At 40.6% G+C, this 27163-nt stretch overlaps 1 protein-coding gene across 6 annotated transcripts in view; it reads right to left on the bottom strand.

Moving 5' to 3' along the window:
* Nucleotides 1-27163, bottom strand: part of GANC (glucosidase alpha, neutral C) — an 83588-nt gene that overhangs the window by 25969 nt on the left and 30456 nt on the right. For all 6 annotated transcript variants that reach the window (XM_074393804.1, XM_010339591.3, XM_074393805.1 and 3 more), the window contains 7 exons: nt 17486-17552; nt 15707-15803; nt 13853-14033; nt 13470-13623; nt 7149-7384; nt 2959-3085; nt 1811-1890 (listed from right to left, as the gene is read on the bottom strand). In XM_074393804.1, the coding sequence (XP_074249905.1) occupies nt 1811-1890; nt 2959-3085; nt 7149-7384; nt 13470-13623; nt 13853-14033; nt 15707-15803; nt 17486-17552 (942 nt within the window). The remainder of the gene's footprint in view (nt 1-1810; nt 1891-2958; nt 3086-7148; nt 7385-13469; nt 13624-13852; nt 14034-15706; nt 15804-17485; nt 17553-27163) is intronic.

A 27163-nucleotide genomic window follows, 5' to 3' on the forward strand; every position in this document is an offset into this window, starting at 1 on the left:
TATCTATATAGTAGCTGTCACCATTCCACTTTCCTACCTCATTTTTAAAATTATTATCTATGCTCTGTCCTCTGCTTCACTGCTAGAGTATAAGTTCCACAAGGCATGACATTTTGTCTGTTTTGTTCATTAATAAATCCCAAACATCTAGGATAGAATAGCACCTGGTCCATAGAAAGATCTCAACAAATATTTGCTGATGAATAAAGAATGCTGCCCTGTGTTGTCTGTGAAATATATATTGCCTGGCAAGTTCATTCCAAGACCTCCCAGCAGGACCCCTACGGGAAAGGTTGTGAATGTTCACACTTAGGCTCATTCTCATGCATCATATGCCACGACTCTTAACTAAGGGCAACTATAGCTGAACATGACAAGATTCTATTTTCTCTCTAATACTTTGAAAGACTTGACAGCCAATATACCTGTTTGTTAACATGATCTATAGTTTGTATTCTACACAGAATTGTTCAGTTTAAGAGTCGGAAGGGACAGTTGAATCATCTAGTTAACACGGCGTTGCAGAATCCCTGGTCTTTTCTAGAATCCCTGATCTTTCAGCATTTGACTGAATAGCTAAAAAGACAGGGAGTCCCTCAGGCAGCTCATTCCACTATTTTCCAGAAGTCCTGCTCCTTGTAACACTCCCCTCGCAGAGCCTACCTAGCTTGCCTTCTGGGACTCCATGGAATACATCTGTCACCTTGCTCACATCAAAGTCTTTCAAATCCCTGGAGGAGGCTTACTTGTCTTCTTTTGACTCTTTCTTCTCGATTTCTAAAATGTATACTTTATGAACAAGGGTGTATTATTTCCAAATATTTAACTACCTTATCTTTCCGTTAGTATCATCTAGGGCAGGGATTGGGAAACATTTTTGGTAAAGGTCCAGATACTAAATATTTTCAACTTTGCAGGCCATGAGGTCTCTTTTTCGATTATTCATCTCTGCCATAGTAGTACGAAAGCAGCCACAAATAACAGGGAAATGAACAGGCATGGCCAGATTTGGCCCATGGCCCTGCACTAAGTTGTTTACTAGTGCCCTAATACTTGATGCCCAGAAACTAAAGTTTAGTGTTTAAAAGCTGGGCTTGAGAGACAAACAGATCTGAGTTCAAAATTTGGTTCCATCATTAACTAGATGTGTGACCTTGGCAAGTTTTTAAACTTTTCTGTCTCAATTTCTTAATCTATGAGGTTAGATTTTTAGTTAATAGTTCCAATTTCAGAGGGTTATTATAAAGACAAATGGTTTGATGCACACGAAGTCCTTAGTACAGTGCTTGGCACGTAGCAAGTATTCAATTTGCATTAGATATCATCATCATCACTGCCATCATCAATATCACCATAATTGGCTGAAAACAGTTCTCCAGATATGGCCTCTCCGGTTTTCCCCGTGATTCTTATGAGCTTGTTTAAAAATTGTACCTCACTTTTAATGACAAATATGTTGTAAGATATTTTCACACGTATCATCATATTTAAATAAGTTATGGAATATAATTTTATATAAAAATATATACAGCAATTTGAAAATATAATAAACCTCTGCTATAAAGTACTTTGATATATCATACAGTCTATAATAATAGAGGTTAAATCACAGCTTTTGTGCATTTGGTAATGCATATGGCACCCCTCCCAGCACCCCCAGAGTCTGCAATATGGTGGCCATACTTTCCTTTTAATACAAGCATTATATATCAAAGCTACTGAATGAAAATGAATGGTTCTATGCAATCACTTTTTCTGCTTCTTTCACTCCTTCAAGTAACTAGAAAAGAGCAAAGGAATAAAAACTAACCTGATACACAGGGAAAGCAAAAAGACTTGAATACCACTCTCTGACCTTGGGATTGGTGAAATCCAGGTAAGAGGAGAGACCTGTGGAGGCAGAACAATAGGCAGCCTGTTAGGAACAGTGACCCTCACAGTAATATGTGTTATAAAGTAGATATCAGATGTGAGAGCTGGGCAATAGGCACCTTACATAAACATAAAAGTTGGCTGACAGAGGAGTGGTCTGTTGAGAAGTACATAAAGGCAATGCTGGGCTCCAGTGACAATCACTAGACCTTTCAACACCAGAGGCCCAGGGGAATGTACAAGCATCACAATGGGGTCTGTCCCTCAATGATGGCCTAAGATAGCCCAAGTAAGTAAGGATGGCAAATATTATGCAGTAATCTTTTGATTCTTTTTTTTTTTTTTAAAGATGGGGTTTCACCATGATGGCCAGGCTGGTCTTGAACTCCTGACCTCAAGTGATCCACCCACCTCGGCCTCCCAAAATGCTAGGATTACAGGCATAAGCCACTGAGCCTGGCCGATCTCTTGATTCTTAAAGAGAACACAGAAGTGTGTTCAAGTGGTATAAGAGAAAAAAAGAAAGGCACAGAGTTTCTCTACAGTACATGGATTTATAATAGAGTGCTATGATATGTGGTGATTTTCCTTTTGTCCTTGGAGACTTTCTACCAAGGCTTTAAATTAATAATTTTTAATAACTTTTGAAATAAAGAATCCATAGTCACCAGGGTGGCTGAGGTCACTCATGTAAGGCTTGGAAGTCAAAACTATGGGTTAAAAGGGTGAAGAGCAATCACAAGGAGAGAGCTTGCAGGATCCCCTTTTTTTCTTTCTCCTTCCTCCTCCTCTTTTCTCATTCTCCAAATTTTTATCTCTATTTGGTTACAAAAAAAGCATGCCACTGAGGTTTGGTTGTTTATTTTTCATCCACTCATTCAATTATTGATAAATACATAAAATTACAGTACCAGTATATTATGAAAGATGCAAAAGAAGGCAATACTGTCTCTTCCTTAAATTAGATGCTTAAAATGTAGCTAGAGGAGCAAGAGACATCTACAAGGGAGCAGATACATGATCATGCACCCTTCTTAATTGGGATTCAACAAGCAGAAATAATAAGTGTAGAAAGTGATTTCATACCAGGCCAGCACACCCCTTCAAAGTCTTCCCCTTCCTGATTCCTCACAAAGAAGCCCTGATCTTTGGCCTTCACATATACTGAGTAGTCAGGATCAATCTTGATGTGGGGATCACTGATGACCACAAGCTGTCAGGACATAAAGGTTTAGAGGTCTCATCAGTTTTAGGTAAGACAAGTGTTAAATTGTATGTTTTCACCATAGTTTGGGGATTCAATTTTTATAAACAACTACTACTAGTATTGAAATATTTCAGACACAAAAATAAAAACAAAAAAGAAAAATATTTCAGATACCAGTAAAACCCTATAACCCTTCATGTGCTTATGAGAGGTTCAATTAATATCAAAACCAAGCCAATGTTGGCCAGGTGCAGGAGCTCACACCTGTAATCCCAGCACATTGGGAGGCCAAGGTAGGGGGATTGCTTAAGGCCAGGAGTTTGAGACCAGCCTGGGCAACATAGTGGAAACCCACCTCCATAAAAAAATTTAAAAATTAGCTGGGTGTGGTGGTATCCACCTGTGGATCCAGCTACTCAGGAGGCTGAGGCGGGAGGATTGTTTGAGCCAGGGAGGTCACTGCTGCGGTGAACTGTGATCATGTCACTGCAGTCTAACCTGGGTGACAGAGCAAGACCCCATCTCTAAGAAAGAAAAAAACAAAAACAAAACAGGCCAATGTTCTTTTAAAATTATTGCTGCCTAACCAATACATGTTCTTTAAATAGCATTGATTAAGTCTCTATCTATCCATGATGCTGGGTGCTGGATATTATACATAGAGAACTAAGTTGGCAGGGTACCTGCTCCCTGGACATTTAGACGCTCAGGTAACATTGATATAAATAAACATTAAAGAAACCAAGAGAATAACACATTAAAAACAAAGTCCCCAACCCAGTGGTGGAGGCATATTAGGAAGGAGATTTGAGAAAAGCTGTAAGCCACAGCGTTGAAACTCTAGCATCTCTCCCTGCCTTTCTAATACCATACATACATACATACATACTCATACTTCCACCAGTCTAGGCCCTCAAAAACACTTTATTTGGCTAGAGCACTCATCTCTATTCTGATCTGTCCTCAATATTAAAGTTTAATTCTTCATGGCTCAAAAATTTTCTTTCTTTTTTTTTTTCTGTTTTGAGACAGAGTTTCGCTCTTGTTACCCAGGCTGGAGTGCAATGGCGCGACCTCAGCTCACAGCAACCTCCGCCTCCTGGGTTCAGGCAATTCTCCTGCCTCAGCCTCCCGAGTAGCTGGGATTACAGGCACGCACCACCATGCCCAGCTAATTTTTTGTATTTTTAGTAGGGACAGGGTTTCACCATGTTGACCAGGATGGTCTCGATCTCTTGACCTCGTGATCCACCCGCCTCGGCCTCCCAGAGTGCTGGGATTACAGGAAAAATTTTCTAAAATTTTTGTTTGTTTGTTTTTTTGAGACAGTCTCACTCTGTCGCCCAGGCTGGAGTGTAGTGGTGCAATCTCAGATCACTGCAACCTCTGCCTCCCGGGTTCAAGTGTTTCTCCTGCCTCAGCCTCCTCAGTAGAAGGGATTATAGGTGCCCACCACCATGCCCAGCTAATTTTTTTGTGTGTATTTTTAGTGGAGATGGGGTTTCACCATGTTGGCCAGGCTGAGTTTGAACACCTGACCTCAGGTGATCCCCCAGCCCTGGCCTCCCAAAGTGCTGGGATTACAGGCATGAACCACCATGCCCAGCCTAAATTTTTAAACTGTGGTAAAATACACATGACAAAAAATTTACCATCTTAGCCATTTTTAAGTGTGCAGTTTAGTACTGTTAAGTATGTACATTAACAATGTTGTACTCAATCTCCAGAACTCTCTCATGTTGCAAAACTAACACTAAACCTCTATACCCATTAAATAATGATTTCTCATTCCCTCCTCCTAGCCCCAGCAAACACTATTCTATAATACTTTCTGTCTTTATGCATATAACTACTCTAATTACTTTAAATTAGTGGAATCATACAGTGTTTGTCTTTTTGTAACTGGCTTATTTCACTTAGCATATATCATCAAGGTTCATCCATGCTGTAGTATCTATTAGAATTTCCTTCCCTTTAAAGGCTGAATAACATTCTGTTGAATGTATACATCACATTTTGTTTACATATTCATCTTTTAACAGAGTTGCAACCCAAGCAACTTGGGTTGCTTTGACCTTTTGGCTACTGTGACTAATGCTGCTATAAACATGAGTGTATAAATATCTGTTGCGGTTCTTGCTTCCAATTCCTTTGGGTATATTAAGTGGAACTGCTGGATCATATAGTAATTCCATTTTAAAATTTTTGAGGAACTGTCATATTGTTTTCTGTAACAGCTGCACCATTTTGCCTTCCTACCAACAGTACACAAGGATTGCAATTTCTCTACATCCTTGCCAACACCTGTGTGTTTTTTTTTTTTAGTAGCCATCATCTTAATGATGTAAAACGGTATTTCACTGTGGTCTTCATTTGCATTTCCTTAATGATTGGTGGCATTGAGCATCTTTTCTTTTGCTCGTTAGCTATTTGTTTATCTTATTTGGAGAGATATCCATTCAAGTTCTTTGCCCATTCTCTGGTTTTTTGTTGCTAAGTTGTAGGAGTCTATCATGTATTCTGGATTAGTAACCTCTAATTCAAAAACTTGTAATGTCTTCAAATGTATACAAAGCAGATTACAAAAAGGTTCCAACCTTTCTGGTCAGATCCTCCACTACTAGAACCCACATATGCCTTGCTCTCCTGTCAAACTTGCCTGTATACTGCTTTCCAAACACCCCTAATGCTCCTTCCTCTGGCTGCACTGTCCTCTTCTCTCTCCCAGCTTACCCATTAGTTAGGGATATCCTTTAGGGCTCATCTAAAATGCATTTCTAGGCCAGGCATGGAGGCTCACGCCTGTAACCCCAGCACTCTGGAGGGCTGAGTTGGATGGATCACTTGTGGTAAGGAGTTCAAGACCGGCCCAGCCAACATGGTGAAACTTTATCTCTACTAAAAATATAAAAATTGGCTGGGTATGGTGGTGCCTGCCTGTAATTCTAGCTACTCAGGTGGCTGAGGCAGGAGAACTGTATGAACCCATGAAGCAGAGGATACAGTGAGCCAAGATTGTGCTACAGCACTCCAGCCTGGGCAACAGAGTGAGACTCCATCTTGGAAAAAACAAATAAATAAATAAAATAAAGTGTACCTCTGGAACCAAGCCCTGCTTAAGTCTTGAGGATATGATCTTCTCTTTCTTGGCCTGTCCCCTACCCTGTCCTTTCTTTGGCTCTCATGTTACTTCCCTGTATTGTGGTTGGATACTTGTCTTTTCCTCAGTCACCCTAAGACCACATCTTTTCATTATTGCTATTACCACCACTAACACTCTTGGAATTGGAAAGCAGCATTATGCATGTTCCAGTGGCTTCTCTGCCTTCCCATTTTCTATTTCTGTTCTTTTCTTGGCCAGATTGACAGGTGGAGTCCATCAGTGAAGTATGCAGGAAAAATGGTGTAATAAAGAATTTGATACCATATTTGGTATTTGACTGTTAAGGGTTTTCAAGCCCTGCCACTCCCCACTTACCTTTCTGGCCATATCTGGACAAGCTGACAAAGAAAGCTCTAGTGCTCCCTCTTTTGGTGCCAGCCAGGGGTTCAAACTATCTAAGCCTCAGCCTGTGTGCAAGAGCCCTTGCCCTGTCCCCACCCACTAACCACCATAAAAACTGAGCCAATCTCCTTTCCCAGTTCTCTCAATCCATTTTGAAACCAGCTTGGGAGCCAGCACTGCTCTCCCCAGAAAGCCTCATTATATGAGTAATAAACTTTTAAATATACTCTTGGTGCATGTGTGGTGTCATCGAGACACGGAAATCAAATTTTGAGTGAGGGGGATCATATTAACACCAGGTAGCCACAACAAATGGAACTGAAAATGCTAGACCCCTTCCTCATTATGGGGACCTAGATAACTAAGCCAGGAATGGATGGAGTCACCGCCTTTTCACCATTCATTTTCTCTCTTATCACAGTGACAATTACATTCGAATCTACTATTTTCATAGCCATTTTTTAAAAAATCAGATGTTTCTCCACCACTGATATGCCAAGGCAAGTCTAAAACATTTTTTAAAGCTCTGTAATTAAAAGGTTCGGAAATGTTGGCTTATTTTACCTTACGTTTTTTGCTCCTGAGCAGCTCTTGCATCTTCTTGGGGTTTGCGAATCTTTTTTTGTCCCAGGTGAAGTACCTCTTGCCCTCAGTGTGCTCTATGTCCAGCCACATGGCATCATAAGGAATGTCATGCTCATCAAACCCTGCATCCACTGCTTTTACATCCTGCTCATCTTCGTAATTCCAGCGGCACTGGTGGTAACCCAAAGAGAAAAGAGGGGGCATAGCTTGTGTACCTAAAAGAAGAAGATGACAACTGAGTCAACTGCCACCACAATGACCATTATTCATTTGCTAAACATTGCCGGAATGTCTACAGAGTATTCAGTACTGAGTTCATACTTAGAATATCAAGGAGAAGAAAGCATAGTCTTTGCCTTCAAGGAAGTAACAACCTGGCTAATGAGGCAGGAGTGTAAATAAACTGTCCTGTCCTGAGGTATAACTTCCAGGTTAACTTATCAGTCTAGTGCTACCAGAACACAGAGAGGTTAACAAATTCTGCCTGAGGTGAAGTATGGGACCTTGAAAGGCTTTAAAGAGGAGATAACACCTGGTTTAGACCTTGTAGACTAAGTAGGAATATATCAGACAGGGAGAATAGATAAGAGCATTCTAGACGCAGGGAATAGAAAAACACAGGCAGAGAAGTACATGACAGGCTTAGAGAAAAACAAATATTCCAGGGTATCACAGTATGAGAGAGACCAGTAGAAGACGACAATGAATAGGGTTAGATTGTCAAGGGCCCTATAAATTGAGGTTAGGAACTCTGAATCTTATCTTACGAGAAGTCATCAAAAGTTTGGCAAGATTTAATCTTAGCAGACCTATATTTTAGAAAAAATTAAGTCAGGGTGCAGCATTAGGACTCAGCTGAAGGGGCAGATCTACAAGAAAAAAACAAACAAGCCCATTCAAAAATGGGCAAAGGACATGAACAGATACTTTACAAAAGAAGACATACAGGAGGCCAACAAACATATGAAAAAATGCTCATCATCACTGGTCATCAGAGAAATGCAAATCAAAACCACATTGAGATACCATCTCACACCAGTTAGAATGGCGATCATTAAAAAATCGGGAAACAACAGATGCTGGAGAGGATGTGGAGAAATAGGAACACTTCTACACTGTTGGTGGGAATGTAAATTAGTTCAACCATTGTGGAAGACAGTGTGGCGATTCCTCAAGGACCTAAAAATAGAAATCCCATTTGACCCAGCAATCCCATTACTGGGTATATATCCAAAGGATTATAAATCATTCTACTACAAGGACACGTGCACACGAATGTTCATTGCAGCACTGTTTACAATAGCAAAGACCTGGAACCAACCCAAATGCCCAACGATGATAGACTGGATAGGGAAAATGTGGTACATATACACCATGGAATATTACACAGCCATCAAAAACGATGAGTTCACGTCCTTTGTAGGGACATGGATGAACCTGGAAACCATCATTCTCAGCAAACTGACACAAGAGCAGAAAATCAAACACCGTATATTCTCACTCATAGGCGGGTGTTGAACAATGAGAACACAAGGACACAGGGAGGGGAGCACTACACACTGGGGTCCGTTGGGGGGAAATGGGGGAGGGGCAGGGGGTGGGGAAGTGGGAAGAGATAGCATGGGGAGAAATGACAGATACAGGTGAGGGGACGGAAGGCAGCAAACCACACTGCCATGTGTGTACCTATGCAACAATCTTGCATGTTCATCACATGTACCCCGAAACCTAAAATGCAATAAAATAAAATAAAATTAAATTAAAAAAAAAAAAAAAAAAAAAAGGACTCAGCTGAAGGGAAAGAGACTGAACTTGGGAAAAAGTTTCAGTAAATTATTATCAAAATGTTTACTGATAACGTGAAGGACTTCTGGTTAACCACTTGCATGTGTCTCCTTCCCCTCCTAAATTCACACTAAAATCTGAGTAAAGAAAAGAAACAAATGAAGAAAGCCATAAAAATAAAGAGAACGAGAATGGAATAATCTCATCAAAAATGTGGCAGGTGGCAGGCAGGGGAGGGGTGGTAACTGTTGAGGAAAGTCAGGAAAGCTCTCTCCAGAGTGCTATTGAGGAAGATATTGATGAAAAGCTTACTCCACTCCCAAACACTAGCAGATATGCCCACCCTCAAAACTAGAGTGGAAGACTCCTCCAGGCACATAGAGCCTCACCATAAAATATGAATGGAGGCCAGGTGTGGAAGCACTTTGGAGGCTTCCCAAAGCACTGGGATTACAGGTGTGAGCCACTGTGCCCAGTCCATGTCACCATTATAAACAGAAATGGATTCTATCATTGCTAAAGTGCCGTTCTACCCTGGAGCCCTGCAAGTTCTCTCTCTGCAGCCTGGGGATCCTGCTCTGCAATATGGTGCCAGAGGGTGGCTACAGCAGTCTGGGTCACTGCTTGGCTGTGGTCTAGGGGCTGTATGTGCCCTCAGTGGTAGACAGTCTAGCAGGCGAGCATCACGGATATGGGCCTAGGGCTCAGTTTGTCTTTTTGTTGTTGAGTTGTAGAACATTCTTCATATATTCCGGATAAGTAACCCATATCAGACACATAATCTACAGACGTTTTCTACCATTTTGTAGGCTGCTTTTTCACTTTCTTCTGATGCACAAAAGTTTTTAATGTTAGTGAATTCTAACATGTATTTGTTGTTGTTGTTGCTTATGATTTTGTTGTCATATCTAAGAATCCATTGCCAAATCCAAGTTCATGAATATTTACCCCTGTTTTCTTCTAAGAGTTTTATGGTTTTAGCTCTTATATAATAGATCCATTCTGAGTTATTTTTTGTATATGAAATACATATAACATATTTTTGAATACGGGAGTCCAACTTCATTCTTTTGAAAGTAGATATCCAACTATCTCACACCATATGCCCAAGAGACGATTTCTTCTTCATGGAATGGTCATGAACCTTTATTGAAATTATAACAGTGACATGGACACAGCACTGTGGCTTGTGCCTGTAATCCCAGTGTTTTGGGTGGCCATAAATGTATGGGTTTATTTCTAGATTCCCAATTCTTTTTTTTTTTTTTTTGAGATGGAGTTTCACTCTTGTTACCCAGGCTGGAGTGCACTGGTGTGATCTCAGCTCACTGCAACCTCTGCCTCCTGGGATCAAGCAATTCTCCAGCCTCAGCCTCCTGAGTAGCTGAGACTACAGGCACATGCCACCATGCCCAGTTAATTTTTAGTAGAGATGAGGTTTCACTCTGTTGGCCAAGCTGGTCTCAAACTCCTGACTTCATGATCCGCCCGCCTTGGCCTCCCAAAGTGCTGGGATTACAGGCAGGAGCCACCGTGCCTGGCCAGTAGCATGTTCTTTTGATTGCCATATCTTTGAAGTAAGTTTGAAATTGAAAAGTTGTATTAGTACATTTTCACACTGCTTAAGACATACCTGAGACTGGGCAATTTACAAAAGAAAGAAGTTTAATTGGACTTACAGTTCCATGTGGTTGGGAAGGCCTCATGATCATGGCTGAAGGCAAGGAGGAGCAAGTTACATCTTACGTGAATGGCGGCAGGCAAAGACAGGAGCGCTTGTACAGGGAAACTCCCCCTTTTAAAACCATCAGATCTCTCGTGAGAGATATTCACTAGCATGAGAACAGTATGACAAAGACCTGCCCCATGATTCAATTACCTCCTACCAGGTCTCTCCCACAACACGTGGGAATTCATGATGAGATCTGAATGGGGATACAGCACCCTATCAGAAGTATAATTTTCCCAACTTTGTTTCTCTTTTTTAAGATTGTTTTGGCTATTCAGGTCCCTTTGCAATTCTATGAAAGATCAGCTTTTCCATTTCTGCAAAAGAAGCCATTGGAATTTTGATAGGGATTGTAGTGAATCTGTAAGTCACTTTCTGTTTTATTGCCATCTTAACATTGCCTTCCAACCTATGAACATGGGATGTCTTTCCATTTATTTAGGCTTTCTTTAATTTCTTTCAGGAATGTTTTATAGTTTTCAGTGTACAGGTTTTTTACTTCCTTCATTAAGTGTATTCCTAGGTATTTTATATTTTGGATATTATAAATGGAATTGTTTTCTTTTTTTTTGTCTTAAACGGGATTGTTAATTTTTTTTGGATTGTTCATTGTGGGTATATAGAAACAAAACTAACTTTTTTTTGTTACTGATTGATACGGTTTGGATTTGTGTCCTACCCAAATCTCAGGTCAAATTGTAATCCACAATGTTGGAAGATGGGCCTGGTGAGGGGGCGATTGGATCATGGGGGTAGATTTCCTCCCTAGCTGTTCTGTGACAGTGATTTCTCACAAGATCTGGTTGTTTAAAAGTGTATGGCAGGGCCGGGCGCGGTGGCTCACGCCTGTAATCCCAGCACTTTGGGAGGCCGAGGCGGGTGGATCACGAGGTCAAGAGATTGAGACCATCCCGGTCAACATGGTGAAACCCCGTCTCTACTAAAAATACAAAAAATTAGCTGGGCATGGTGGCGCGTGCCTGTAATCCCAGCTACTCGGGAGGCTGAGGCAGGAGAATTGCCTGAGCCCAGGAGGCGGAGGTTGCGGTGAGCCGAGATCGCGCCATTGCACTCCAGCCTGGGTAACAAGAGTGAAACGCCGTCTCAAAAAAAAAAAAAAAAAAAAAAAAGTGTATGGCACCTCCTTCCTCTCTCTCTTCCTCCTGCTCCAGCCAGGTAAGATGTGCTTGCTTCCCCTTTACCTTCCACCGTAATTGTTAAGTTTCCTGAGGCCTCCCCGGCCATGCTTCCTATACAGCCTGCAGAACCATGAGTTAATTAAACTTATTTTCTTTTTTTTTTTTTTTTTTTTTTTTTTTTTTTTTTTTTTTTCCGAGACGGAGTTTCACTCTTGTTGCCCAGGCTGGAGTGCAATGGCGTGATCTTGGCTCACCGCAACCTCCGCCTCCCGGGCTCAGGCAATTCTCCTGCCTCAGCCTCCTAAGTAGCTGGGATTACAGGCACGTGCCACCACGCCCAGCTAGTCTTTTTTTTTTTTGTATTTTTAGTAGAGACGGGGTTTCACCATGTTGACCAGGATGGTCTCGATCTCTCGACCTCGTGATCCACCCGCCTTGGCCTCCCAAAAACTTATTTTCTTTATAAATTACCCAGTTTCCAGTATTTCTTCATAGCAGTGTGAGAACAGATTAATATATTAATCTTGTACCCTGTAACTTTGCTGAATTTACTGCCTCTAGTGTGGATTCTAGTGTGGATTTCTATATATAGGATCATATCATCTCCTATAATCTTATGTATTATTTTCCAATTTGGATGTCTTTTATTTCTTTTTCTTACCTCATTTCTATGGCTAGAAATTCCAGTACAATGTACAATTATAGCAGGGAAAATGCAATGCCTTGCCTTGTTTCTGATCTTAGAGAAAAGCTTGCATTCTTTTAAAGATAAAATGTTCTGATGCTAAAGCCAGTTGCTATATATACACACATATATGTATGTATGTGTATATATATATATATATATATATACACACACACATATATATATATATACACATACATATATATATATATACATATATATATATATGTGTGTGTATATATGTATTTTGTGTGTGTGTGTGTGGATGGGGGAGGCTATCAAGTCTGGGCCATTTTTACTATTAACTGACCCCAGCCTGACAGCTGCATGTTTTAATGGAGAAAAAAAACATAAAAAAGTTGAAGTTGGGATACTGGTCATCTGAGATAAAGGCAGAGCCAGCCCAGGGGCTAAAAGCTCCCAGGAAAGTAGATGGCAAGTATTAGGAATTAGACAGTAGAACATTCTAGATCCAGTGCAATGTTTTACTAAACTGAATGGGATGAGGGTGGGAACAGGAATGCTCGCTAATTAAAATATTTAAGATTTTTTTTTTTTTTTTTTTTTTGAGATGGAGTTTCGCTCTCGTTACCCAAGCTGGAATGCAATGGCGCGATCTCGGCTCACCGCAACCTCCGCCTCCTGGGTTCAGGCAATTCTCCTGCCTCAGCCTCCTGAGTAGCTGGGATTACAGGCACACACCACCATGCCCAGCTAATTTTTTGTATTTTTAGTAGAGACAGGGTTTCACCATGTTGACCAGGATGGTCTCGATCTCCTGACCTTGTGATCCACCCGCCTCAGCCTCCCAAAGTGCTGGGATTACAGGCGTGAGCCACCGCACCCGGCCAAGATGTTTATAAATTCCACATAGTGTGCAACAAATATTAACTTACAACGATGATACATGAGACATAGGATATATAACAGAACAAGAAACTGGCACTTCTCCATGCAAATACCTGTAAGGTGTGAGTACTGTCTGAAGACATCAGAAGGTGTAGGTCCTGTCAGCAGAAAAACATCAATGATTCCACTTTCTGACATCCAGTGCACATGAGTTCGAGATCTGACCTTTTGTTTAGCAGCAACTGGGCCCATCTGGGTCAGTGTGTACTGGAAAAAGAATGGAATAAAAATTTGAGAAATTTCCCTTTAACCTGCAACATCCAGCCATATGTAAGTAACGGTCTGTTTCTTTAGTAGATACTACTGATATTCATGGATTACACTGTAAAGCTTTTGGTGGCAGAGAAGTGCCAGTACAAAGATAAGACCTTTGACTCTACTGCAGTGGTTTTGTTTCTTCTTTAAGTATGGCATGTAGCTATGCTCAGTAGCTCACCTCTACTGCAGGCTCTGTATTGATCTCCACCAGTGTTTCTGAGGCATTTAGCCAGAAAATACCTATAGTTCTGCCCAGTTTGTGAGCCAGGAGATAAGGTACTGAACCATAAATGCCCATTTTATCATGTATTTGGTATCCATAGACATCCAGGTTATAAAGACGGTAAGCATCTCCATCCCTGAAACACAAAGATTATCATCAATTACCATCACAAATTTATTAATATTAATAAATAGAATAGCTCCATTCTTTTCTGAAAACACTTAGGTCCCAATCATCTTTGAAGGCTCAACGCTTGCCACTTCCCTAAAGATTTCCTGACACAATTTGGGTGAATGTGGTCCTCTTCTCTTGACTCCTTTGGCACCACTTCCTGTAACATTAACACAACCACATCTCAGACACCTTTTCCAAGTATCTCCTTTTTTTTCAAACAGGGTCTTACTCTTTACCCAGACTGGGGTGCAATGGTGCGATTTTGGCTCACTGTGACCTCCACCTCCTGAGTTCAGCAATTCTCCCAACTCAGCCTCCCGAGTAGCTGGGACTGCGGGTGTGCACCACTATACAAGCTAATTTTTGTATTTTTTGGTAAAGATGAGGTTTCACCATGTTGACTAGGCTGGTCTCAAACTCCTGACCTCAAGTGATTTACCCACCTTGGCCTCCCAAAGTGCTGAGATTACAGGTATGAGCCACTGCGCCTGGCCTAAATACCCTTTGAGTGGAGGACTCTCTCCTGTGAATCCTCCACAAAGGGAAGCACACAGTAAGCATCCACTGATGAATTCTGTGAGCACTTCTCTGCAGTTAAAATAATTGTGTCCAAGAGGCTTCCACAGTACTTAGCAGAGGAAGACAGGGAACTGAATTGGGCATGGGAGCACAGAGCTCTGACCAGTGGGAGAGCAGCACAGTTTCTCCTGGGCTTATCAGAATGCCTACCTGAAAGTAAACAGCACCTGAACCTGGCAACCTGTTTCTCTCTAGTTTAATTTCCTCTTAGTCTGGATGCCTCTGGCCTCTTTGTCAATAGTGTTAGCCTGACATGATAGTCCTGAGGGAATTACAGGTGATATGAGATGCCACATTATTCCATTCTCTGGCTCACTGTCCCATTTTGGTAAAGCCTTTTTCTGGGTCAGCGATTTTTTCATGATATATTCTCCCAGGGTTCCATAAAAGGCCTTAAGAGGTAAAAGTGAAACCCAGGGATAAAGATCTTCCCTTTACACTGATCACAGCAGCTCCGTAATTTTACTTTCTCTATATCTCTAGGTTCACTATTATAGTTTTTACAGTTATCTAATTTGACCATTAAAAATAAAAATGGAAAACTGGCTGGGCATGGTGGCTCATGCCTGTAATCCCAGCACTTTGGAAGGCAGAGGTGGGTGGATCACAAGGCCAGGAGTTCGAGACCAGCCTGGCCAATATGGTGAAACCCTGACTCTACTAAAAATACAAAAAAAAAAAAAAAAATTAGCCCAGCATGGTCATGGGCACCTGTAGTCCCAGCTACTTGGGAGGTTGAGGTAGGAGAATCCCTTGAACCCGGGAGGCAGAAGTTGCAGTGAGCCAAGATTGCGCCACTGCATTCCAGCCTGGGAGATAGAGCAAGACTCCATCTCAAAAAAAAAAAAAAAAAAAAAAAAAAAAAAAAAAAAAAAAAGGGAAACCACTGCTCTGGGTGATCATTCAAGGAAGGTTCTTAAAGATTCACAAGGAATATCAAGGAGGAAAAGGCCTGGCACATATTAGCATTGGCTCAGACAGCTCACAGTTGATTCCTTTCAAATCATCTCAATACAGAAACTAGAGCCTCCCGTAAGAATTCTTGTTTTCACTTACCCAGTATTTTTAAGTTGGTGTGATTCTGCATGTTGTGGGATACCATACAGATGCTCAAATTCATGCAAGGAGAAATCCAAACCAATGGAAGAAGGGCCTGTAGAGACCAAGATACTGAGTTTTGCTTCTCAAAAGCACACTTACTTAAGGAGATTCAGTTAATTCTGAGTGCACAGAGATGACCAAACTAGAGGCTGAGAGACCTGAGCTCATCTAGATCAATCAGCAAATGCTGTGTACTGACCATCTGTAAGATACTATATTCAGGTGTTGTGGGGATACAAAAACGTATAAGGCAAAGTTCTGGTTACATATTAGTTCTGTTGCCTTAGCTGTGTGATGAAGCTCTCTGTGTCCTCTTTACAGTAAATCTCTTTTCTCTCTGTAAAACATAAGTTTTAGATTTTTTCCTAATTGAAATCTTCCTTATCACTATTTCTTTGCTTTAGGAAGCCAAGAATATTGCTTCAGTCTTCACTAGATGAAATGACAGAATGTCTTCTGCCTGATCACTTATTCTTACTGCCAGCCTCGTCTGTGACTGCCTACCAGGAATGCAAATGTCAATGGCACCAGGAGGGCCATAACTGGTTGCTCACAAATACTCCTCCTCTGTGATTGTAGTTATATAAATTTCCTTTAACCTCCTCTGTGATTGCAGTTATGTAAGTTTCCTTTAACCAAAGACAAATTCCTTTATTTAACAATTATTTTACAGATATGGGAAAATGCAAATGACTGGGAGGTATAAAGTGGATTTTAATTTATGCTTAGATTAAAGTATCTGACATCAAACGGTCCTTATTTGTAGGAGCTTGTGACAGAAAAGAAATGCTACAGAGAAAGTAAAAATGAAGATGACATGGCCAGATATGGTGGCTCACACCTGTAAACCCAGCACTTCGGAAAGCCAAGGCAGGTGCATCACTTGAGGCCGGGAGTTCAACAGTGCAGTAAGTCACGATCCAGTAAGCACTGCACTCCAGCCTGGGTGACAGAGCGAAACCTTGGCTCAAGAAAAAAAGTAAAAAACTAAAACTAAAATAAAATAAAATAATTTTAAAAAATTAAAAAAATTATGATGTTACAGAATGGAGAGCCTAAAAACCTACGCCCCTGCTTTTAATTTGGGGCATTCTGTCAGCCCTGATCATTATACAATGCCGTAGGTAATGATGGCTAGGATGGAAATTAGAGAGGGTTTGTTATTCAACAGGGCAGGGAGGAGGAAAGAGGAAAGTGAGTACTTTTCTAACTGCATAAGCTCCAAGTATCTGAAAGGCATCTCCTAAAGAGACAAACTCACCCCCTACCCCAATTCCATCACTAACCTTGGTGAGAAATGTGACAGATGGGCATGTGAGACCCATGAGAATGATGGGAAGGCCTGGAGAAGGTTGAGAACCACTGGCTTGAAATGTTGCAAATGAGGAGCTCTACAAGTTGGGTTTCTCATCACTTCACTCTCTTAAAAGTTGAATGTGGAATTTGTAGCTGCCTTACCTAATGGACAGTGCAAGCAGTGTGCTGATCTAGGCCACTCCATGAGACCATAAGCTCCATGTGGCTGATACTTCTTTTATGCTTCCCACAAAAGGCATATAATTGCTATTTCTCTGTTGCAATGCCTTATTGAAAGATAGTGAATCCAATCTGGGATTTCTGTTCTTCTGTTAAAGTCACCTGTTTTAGGTGCCAAAGATCAAGGGGCTTTTAGATCAAATTATGCAGCCTTTTTTGGACTGATCCGTTTTAATATTATACCAGTTTCAATTTTACCATTAGCTTTGATATCCACAAATTTTCCAAATTTCTCTTCCCAAAGGCCCAGATCCTCTTGATTTTCCTGTTGATACAAAAAAAGGGAGCAAACTGAGCTTACAAGTTGCAACAAATGTGTTTACCACAATAGCACATTTTATTTGGATTTTTTTAAAAAGAACAAGAAAGTGAGTTCATCTTCTAGAAGACCGATGTGTGATGTCAGTATATTGAACAAATCAAATCTGTGTTCTATATACATGTCAACAATCATCTTTATGAATCCTAGCTGACATGAATTTTTTTTATTGTGGTAAAATACACACAACATAAAATTTACTATTTTAATTATTTTCAAGTATAAAGTTCAGGTTCAGTGGCATTAAGTACATTCACACTGCTGCACAACAATTGACTGTACCTTAAACAGTTAAATAAGCCAGTGATTAAAAGAAATTCTTGAGCTTATAGGATAGCAGAAAAGAAAATAAACAAGTTGCTGAAATGGTAAAACCCTCTGCTTGTGAGATTAAAAAACTGGCTGAAATCAGTTGGAACCAATACGGCCAACTAGAACAAGCTTGCTGGCAACACAGCCTGAATTGCCACCACATATTTCATAATAATTCCATCTGAATTTGCATGTGACCCATGAGAAAACATGAAGAGATAACTGCACACATCCGAAGACTTTTCAGACCTCTCTTTCCTTCCACCAACCACCCGCTATAATGTAATCCCAGAAATCTACTCCCTAAAGCTTTCTAATAAAATTACTGCCTTAAAAGTCAGCACAGAGACAGATTTCAGCTGGATTCCTATCTCCTTGTTGGTCAACCTGCAATAAAAACCTTTTCTGTTCTCAAAAACCTGGTGTCATAGTATTGGCTTCTAGTGCATCAGGGAGTGAGCCCTTTTGCTCAATAACATTACTACCATCCATCTCCAGAACTTTTTTTTTTTTTTAGACAGAGTCTTGCTCTGTCATGTCACCAGGCTAGAGTGCAGTGGTGTGATCTCGGCTCCCTGCCACCTCCGACTGCTGGGTTCAAGGGATTCTCCTGCCTCAGCTACTCAAGTAGCTGGGATTATAGGCGCACACCACCATTCCCAGCTAATTTTTGTATTTTTAGAAGAGATGGGGTTTCACTATATTGGCCAGGATGGTCTTGATCTCTTGACTTCATGATCCACCCGCCTCAGACTCCCAAAGAGCTGGGATTATAGGCAGGAGCCACCACACTTGGCCTCCAGAACCTTTTTTTAAAATTTGTTTTTATTTTCCAAGAAGTGCCCAGGGGTGGGGTGGGGTGGGTGGGGTCTCTGTGGAGGCCCCTGAGCACTGCCCATCTGCAGAACTTTTTCATCATCTCAAACTGATTCTCCTTGCCCATTAAATAGCAACTCCCCATTTCCCCCGATACCAGTCCCTGGCAGTCACTGTTTTACTTTATCTCTATGAATTTGACTACTCTAGGTATCTCCTACAAGTCAAATGATGTATAATTTGTCCTTCTGTAACTAGCTTACTTCACTTAGGATAACACCTTCAAGTTTCACCCATGTTTCAGTATGTATCAGAATTTCCATCCTTTTTAAGACTAAATAATATTCCATTGTATGTATTTACCACACTTTCTTTGGTCCATCAGTGGAGACTTGGGTTACCTCCACCTTTTGGCTATTGTGAGTAAGGCTGCTATGAACATGGGCATACCAATATCTATTTGAGTTCCTGTTGGGAACTCAATATGATCCAATTGCTGGATCATATTGTGATTCTGTTTAATTTTTTGAGAAACTGCCATAATTCTTACATGAATATCTTTACAGGAACCAAAATGTGAACACACTTTGAAAAATGTAGTCTTTACGTATGTAAGAATTTAAAAACTTTTTTTCTTGTAAATATGTGAAGCAAAAACATTTAGAACCAAGTAACTTAGGTCTGTTTTGAGAGATCCTATGCAGAGATTTGTTTTTGCTGAGAGGGGCACTTTACCCCTCTGCTTCAATCAGCCAAACTACTGGCTACATTCTTGTGCTAGTTTGAGAAGTCAGGTCAACTGGGATGGCAATGACTGCTCAGGTCCATAATCTTTTGAAGCAAAGGTATAAACTTTCTTACCTTTATAAAGGTCTTCTTAAAAACTTTAAAAAAATTGTGTGAAATGTGTATTTCTTTAAATGGCTCTTTGCCCACTTCTAGGTTGTTTCTTCATAATTAAAGCTTCTGTAAAGCAAATCTGTGCTTTTTTTTTTTTTTTTCAGACAAGGTCTTGCTCTGTCACCCAAGCTAGAGTACAGTGGCATGATCACTGCAGCCTTGACCTCCTGGGCTTAAGTAATTATTCCGCCTCAGACTTTCGAGTAGCTGAGACTACTGGCGCATGTCGCTGAGACTACTGGTGCGTATCACCAAGCCTGGTTAATTTTTTTCTTTCTATTTTTCGTAGAGACAAATCTCACTATGTTCCCTTGTCTGGTCTTGAACTCCTGGGCTCAAGCAATCTCCTTCTTTTGCCTCCCTAACTGTTGGGATTACAGGTATGAGCCACCACACTCAGCCAGCTGTATGTTATTAAAATAACAACAACAACACCTGAATGCATAATGTAGGGGCTACTATTCCCTGGATGGGCTTTAGAGTTCATTAACTCTCTTAAACAGTATGAACAATTTTAATTTTTCTACACAGATAATTCATAGTTTCCATCACATTTTTGCAAAAGGGTCTGTGACTCAAAACCACTACCTAACCGGGCGCGGTGGCTCAAGCCTGTAATCCCAGCACTTTGGGAGGCCGAGGCGGGTGGATCACAAGGTCAAGAGATCGAGACCATCCTGGTCAACATGGTGAAACCCCGTCTCTACTAAAAATACAAAGAAAATTAGCTGGGCATGGTGGTGCGTGCCTGTAATCCCAGCTACTCAGGAGGCTGAGGCAGGAGAATTGCCTGAACCCAGGAGGCGGAGGTTGCGGTGAGCCGGGATCGTGCCATTGCACTCCAGCCTGGGTAACAAGAGCGAAACTCCATCTCAAAAAAAAAAAAAAAAAAAAAAAAAAAAAAACCACTACCTAATCTATGTACTGTCAGGGCTCTCTGTTTTTATTTCTTCTCAAAAAAACAAAAACAAAATTTAAAAAACCCAGAAAAACAAGATACACATATAGAACATTCAGGTTTGTTACACAAGTACACATGTGCCATGGTGGTTTGCTGCAACCAATGACTCATCCTCTAAGTTCCCTCCCCACCCCCTCCACCCCCAAACAGGCCCTGGTGTGTGTTGTTCCCCTCCTTGTGTCCATGTGTTCTCCTTATTCAACTCCCACTTCTAAGTGAGAACATGCAGTATTTAGTTTTCTGTTCCTGTGTTAGTTTGCTGAGGATGATGGTTTCCAGCTTCACCCATGTTCCTGCAAAGGACATGATCTTATTCCTTTTTATGGCTGCATAGTATTCCATGGTGTATATGTACCATATTTTCTTTTTTTTCTTTAAGCTCCAAACAGTGGGTTTTATTGATTTTATGTTGATTTTTATTATTTATTTCATTATATTTTAAGTTCTGAGATACATGTGCAGAATGTGCAGGTTTGTTACATAGGCATACATATGTCATGGTGGTTTGCTGCACCCATCAACCTGTCATCTACATTAGGTATTACTCCTAATGCTATCCCTCACTTAATCCTCCACCCTACAAGAGGCCCCAGTGTGTGATATTCCCCTCTCTGTGTCTATGTGTTCTCACTGTTCAACTCCCACTTATGAGTGAGAACATGCAGTGTTGGGCTTTCTGTTCCTGGGTTGGTTTGCTGAGAATGATGGTTTCCAGCTACATCCACGTCCCTGCAAAGAACATGAACTCTTAATTTTTGTGGCTACATAGTATTCCATGATGTATATATGCCACATTTTCTTTATCCAGTCTATCACTGATGGCCATTTGGGCTGGTTCCAAGTCTTTGCTATTGTAAACAGTGATGCAATGAACATACGTGTACATGTGTCTTTATAAAATATTGATTTATAATCCTTTGGGTATACACCCAGTAATGGGATTGCTGGGTCAGATGGAATCTCTATTTCTAGATCCTTGGGGAATTGCCACACTGCCTTCCACAATGGCTAAACTAATTTATGCTTCGACCAACAGTGTAAAAGCATTCCTATTTCTCCACATCCTCTCCAGCATCTGTTGTCTCCAGATTTTTTAAATGAACACCATTCTACCTGGCGTGAGATGGTATCTTAATGTGGTTTTGATTTGGATTTCTCTAATGACCAGTGATGATGAGCATTTTTTCATGTTTGTTGGACACATAAATGTCTTCTTTTGAAAAGTTCATATCTTTCACTCACTTTTTGATGGTGGTGTTTTTTTCTTGTATAGTTGTTACACTTCTTTATAGATTCTGGATATTAGCCCTTTGTCAGATGGGTAGATTGCAAAAAATTTTTTCCCATTCTGTTTGTTGCCGGTTCACTCTAATGATTGTTTCTTTTGCTGTGCAGAAGCTCTTATGTTTAATTAGATCCCATTTGTCTATTTTGGCTTTTGTTGCCATTGCTTTTGGTGTTTTAGCCATGAAGTCCCTGCCTATGCACTATGTCCTAAGTGGTACTGCCTAGGTTTTCTTCTAGGGTTTTTATGGTGTTCGGTCTTATGTTTAAATCTTTAATCCATCTAGAGTTAATTTTTGTATAAGGTGTAAGGAAGGGGTCCCGTTTCAGCTTTCTGCATATGAGTAACCAGTTTTCCCAACACCATTTATTAAACAGGAAATCCTTTCCCCATTGCTTGTTTTTGTCTGGTTTGTCAAAGATCAGATGGTTGTAGATGTGTGGTGTTACTTTCAAGGCCTCTGTTCTGTACCATTGGTCTATATCTCTGTTTTGGTATCAGTACTATGCTGTTTTGATTACTGTAGCCTTGTAGTATAGTTTGAAGTCAGGTATCCTAATGCCTCCAGCTTTGCTCTTTTTGCCTACGATTGTCTTGGCTACGGGGGCTCTCTTCTGGTTCCAAATGAAGTTTAAGATTTTTTTTTACAGTTCTGTGAAGAAGGTCAATGGTAGTTTGATGGAGACAGCACTGAATCTATACATTACTTTGGGCAGTATGGCATTTTCACAATTTTGGTTCTCCCTAACCATGAGCATGGAACATTTTTCCATCTGTTTGTGTCATCTTTTATTTCCTTGAGCAGTGGTTTATAGTTCTCCTTGAAGAGGTCCTTCATGTCTTTCGTGAGTTGTATTCCTAGGTATTTTATTCTCTTTGTAGCAATTTTGAAGGTGAGTTTGCTGATGATTTGGCTCTTTGTGATTGGTTTATAAGAATGCTTTTCTTTTTTTTTTTTTTTTTTTGAGATGGAGCTTCGCTCTTGTTACCCAGGCTGGAGTGCAATGGCGCGGTCTCGGCTCACCGCAACCTCCGCCTCCTGGGTTCAGGCAATTCTCCTGCCTCAGCCTCCTGAGTGGCTGGGATTACAGGCACACGCCACCATGCCCAGCTAATTTTTTTGTATTTTTAGTAGAGACGGGGTTTCACTATGTTGACCAGGATGGTCTCGATCTCCTGACCTCATGATCCACCTGCCTCGGCCTCCCAAAGTGCTGGGATTACAGGCGTGAGCCACCGCGCCCAGCCTAAGAATGCTTTTCATTTTTGCACATTGATTTTGTATCCTGAGACTTGGCTGAATTTGCTTATCATCTTAAGGAGGTTTGGGGCTGAGACGAAGGGGTCTTCTAAATACACAATCATGTCGTCTGCAAATAGAGACAATTTGACTTCCTCTTTTCCTAAATGAATACCCTTTATTTCTTTTTCTTGCCTGATTGTTCGGCCAGAATTAGCAATACTATGTTGAATATGAACGGTGAGAGAGAGCATCCTTGTCTAGTGACAGTTTTCAAAGGGAATGCTTCCAGGTTTTGCCCATTCAGTATGATATCAGCTGTGGGTTCATCATAAATAGCTTTTATTACTTTGAGATACATTCCATCAATACCTACTTTATTAAGAGTTTTTAGCATAAAGGGCTGTTGAATTTTGTTGAAGGCCTTCTCTGCATCTATTGAAATAATCATGTGGTTTTTATCTTTGGTTCTGTTTATGTGATGGATTACTTTTATAGATTTGCATATGTTGAACCAGCCTTGTATTCCCAGGATGAAGTCTACCTGATCATGATAGATAAGCTTTTTGATGTGCTGTTGCATTTGGCTTGCCATTATTTTATTGAAGATTTTTGCATCGACGTTGTTCATAGACGTTGGCCTGAAATTTTCTTTTTTAGTTGTATCTCTGCCAGGTTTTGGTATCAGGATGATGTTGGTCTCATAAAATGAGTTAGGGAGGACTCTCTTTTTGCATTGTTTGAAACAATTTCGGAAGGAATGGTACCAGTTCCTCTTTGCACATCTGGTAGAATTTGGCTGTGAATCCATCTGGACCTGGACTTTTTTTGGTTGGTAGGTTATATATTGCTGCCTCTACTTCAGACCTTGTTATTGGTCTATTTGGGGATTCAACTTCTTCCTGGCTTAGTCTTGGGAGCATGTAAGTGTCCAGGAATTTATCCATTTCTTCTAGATTTACTGGTTTACGTACAGAGTTGTTTGTAGTAATCTCTGAAAGTAGTTTGTATTTTTGTGGAATAGGTGGTGATATCCCCTTTATCATTTTTTATTGCATATGTTTGATTCTTCTCTCTTTTTTATTAGTCTGGCTAGTGGTCTATCTATTTTGTTGATCTTTTCAAAAAACCAGCTCCTGTATTTATCGATTTTTTTGAAGGCTTTTTTGTGTCTCTATCTCCTTCAGTTCTGCTCTGATCTCAATTATTTCTTGTCTTCTGCTAGCTTTTGAATTTGTTTGACCTTGCTCCTCTAGCTCTTTTAATTTTGATGATAGGTTGTTAATTTTAGATCTTTCCTCACTTCTCATATAGGCATTGAGTGCTGTAAATTTCCCTCTAGGCACTGCTTTAAATTGTGACTTCGTTCTCATGGGTTTCAAAGAACATCTTTATTTCTGCCTTCATTTCATTACTTATCCAGTAGTCATTCAGGAGAAGCTTGTTCAGTTTCCAATGTCGTTGTGCAGTTTTGAGTGATTTTCTTAATCCTGAGTTCTAATTTGATTGCACTGTGGTCTGAGAGAGTGGTTGTTATGATTTCTGTTTTTGCCTTCGCTGAGGAATTATTTACTTCCAATTATGTGGTCAATTTTAGAGTAAGTGTGGCATGCTGCTGAGAAGAATGTATATTCTGTGGATTTGGGGTGGATGGTTCTGTAGATGTCTATAGGTCTGCTTGGTCCAGATCCGTGTTCAAGTCCTTGATATCTATGTTAATTTCTGTCTCATTGATCTAACATTGACAGTGGAGTGTTAAAATCTCCCACTATTATTGTGCGGGGGTCTAAGTCTTTTTGGAGGTCCTTGAGAACTCACTTTATGTATCTGAGTGCTCCTGTATTGGGTGCATATATATTTAGGATAGTTAGCTTTTCTTGTTGCATTGATCCTTTTACCATTATGTAATGCCCTTCTTTGTCTCTTTTGATCTTTGTTGGTTTGACATCTGTTTTATGGCAGACTAGGATTGCAACTCCTGCTTTTTTTGCTCTCCATTTGCTTAGTAAATCTTCCTCAATACCTTTATTTTGAGTCTATGTGTGTCTTTTTCCACGTGAGATGGGTCTCCAGAACACAGCACAGTGATGGGTTTTGACTTTTTATCCAATTTGCCAGTCTTTGTGTTTTGATTGGGGCATTTAGCCCATTTACATTTAAGGTTAATATTGCTATGTGTAAATTTGTTCCCACTGTTTTGATGCTAGCTGGTTGTTTTGCCCATTAGTTGATGTAGTTTCTTCATTGTGTCAATGGTCTTTATCATTTGGAATGTTTTTGCAGGAACTGGTATTGGTTGTTCCTTTCCATGTTTAGTGCTCCTTCAGGAGTCCTGGTGGTGATAAAATCTGTCAGCAATTGCTTGTCTGTAAAGAATTTTATTTCTCCTTCACTTATGAAGCTTAGTTTGGCTGGATATGAAATTCTGGGTTAAAAGTTCTTTTTTTTAAGGATGTTGAATATTGGCCCCCACTCTCTTCTGGCTTGCAGGGTTTCTGCAGAGAGATCCACTGTGAGTCCTATGGCCTTCCCTTTGTGAGTAACCTGACCTTTCTTTCTGGCTGCCCTTAGCATATTTTCCTTCATTCTGACCCTTATGAATCTGAAGATTATGTGCCTTCGGGTTGCTCTTCTTGAGGAGTATCTTTGTGGTGTTCTCTGTATTTTATGGATTTGAATGTTAGGCTGCCTTGCTAGGCTGGGGAGGTTCTCCCGGATAATATCCTTAAGAGTGTTTTCCAGCTTGGATTCATTCTCCCTGTCACATTCAGGCACACCAATCAAACGTAGATTAGGTCTTTCCACATAATCCCACATTTCTTAGAGGCTTTGTTCATTTCTTTTTACTCTTTTTCCTCTAATCTTGCCTTCTCGTTTTCTTTCATTGAGTTGGTTTTCAATCTCTGACATCCTTTCTTCTTCTTGATCAATTCAGCTATTGAAATTCTGTCTTGCAGGCGTTCCAGGCACCAGTTAAAACAGCTGCCCAGATTTGTGCCGGTTTTTGTGCTGGAAACCCGCAGTGTTTGTTGGCTGGCGGGAATCTCCTGGTCTGTGGGCTGTAAAGACCCTGGGAGAAGTGCAGTATCTAAACCGGAGTGCTGGAGTGTCCAGAAAAGCCCCCAATGGCCTCCATTGAGTAAGTGGTGGTGGTGGGGGTGGTCCTCCAGTCTGCTGCTCTTCCCAGGTGAGGCACTGCCCCACCCTGCCTTGGGTCACCCTCCTGGGGATACACCGACTGTCCAACCAGTCCCACTGAGATGTACCTGGTACCTCGGTTGGAAATGTGGTGATCACTCTCCCTCTGTGCTGCTTTTGCTGGGAACTGCTCTCTGGAGCTGTTTCTATTTGGCCCTCTTGGCCAATATTTGAAATCAATAGCTTCTTTTGCTATGCAGAAGCTCTTTAATTTAGTTAGCTCCTATCTGTCAATTTTGGCTTTTGTTGCCATTACTTTTTGTGTTTTAGTCATGAACTCTTTGTCCATGCCTATGTCCTAAATGGTATTGCCTAGGTTTTCTAGCAGATGGTTGTAGATATGTGGTATTATTTCTGAGGTCTCTGCTTTGTTCTACTGGTCTATATGTCTGTTTTGGTACCAGTACTATGCTGTTTTGGTTAATGCAGCCTTGTAGTATAAAGTCAGGTAATATGATGCCTCCAGATTTGTTCTTTTTGTTTAGGACTGTCTTGGCTACACAAGGTCTTCTTTGATTGCATGTGAAATTTAAAGCAGTTTTTTCTAATTCAGTGAAAAATGTCAATGGTAGTTTAATGGGAATAGCATTGAATCTCTAAATTACCTTGGGCAGTAAGAAAACTTCTAGCCAGTATCCCTGATTAACATTAGTACAAAAATCCTCAATAAAATACTGGCAAAGTGAATCCAGCAGCACATCAAAAAATTTATCCACCATGATCAAGTCAGATTCATCTTTGGGGCAAGGCTGGTTCAACATATGCAAATCAATAAACATAATCTGTCACATAAACAGAACCAAAGACAAAAACCACATGATTATCTCAATAGATGCAGAAAAGGC

This window comes from Saimiri boliviensis, chromosome 2 (genome assembly GCF_048565385.1).
Source record: "Saimiri boliviensis isolate mSaiBol1 chromosome 2, mSaiBol1.pri, whole genome shotgun sequence".
Taxonomy (NCBI): Eukaryota; Metazoa; Chordata; class Mammalia; order Primates; family Cebidae; genus Saimiri; species Saimiri boliviensis.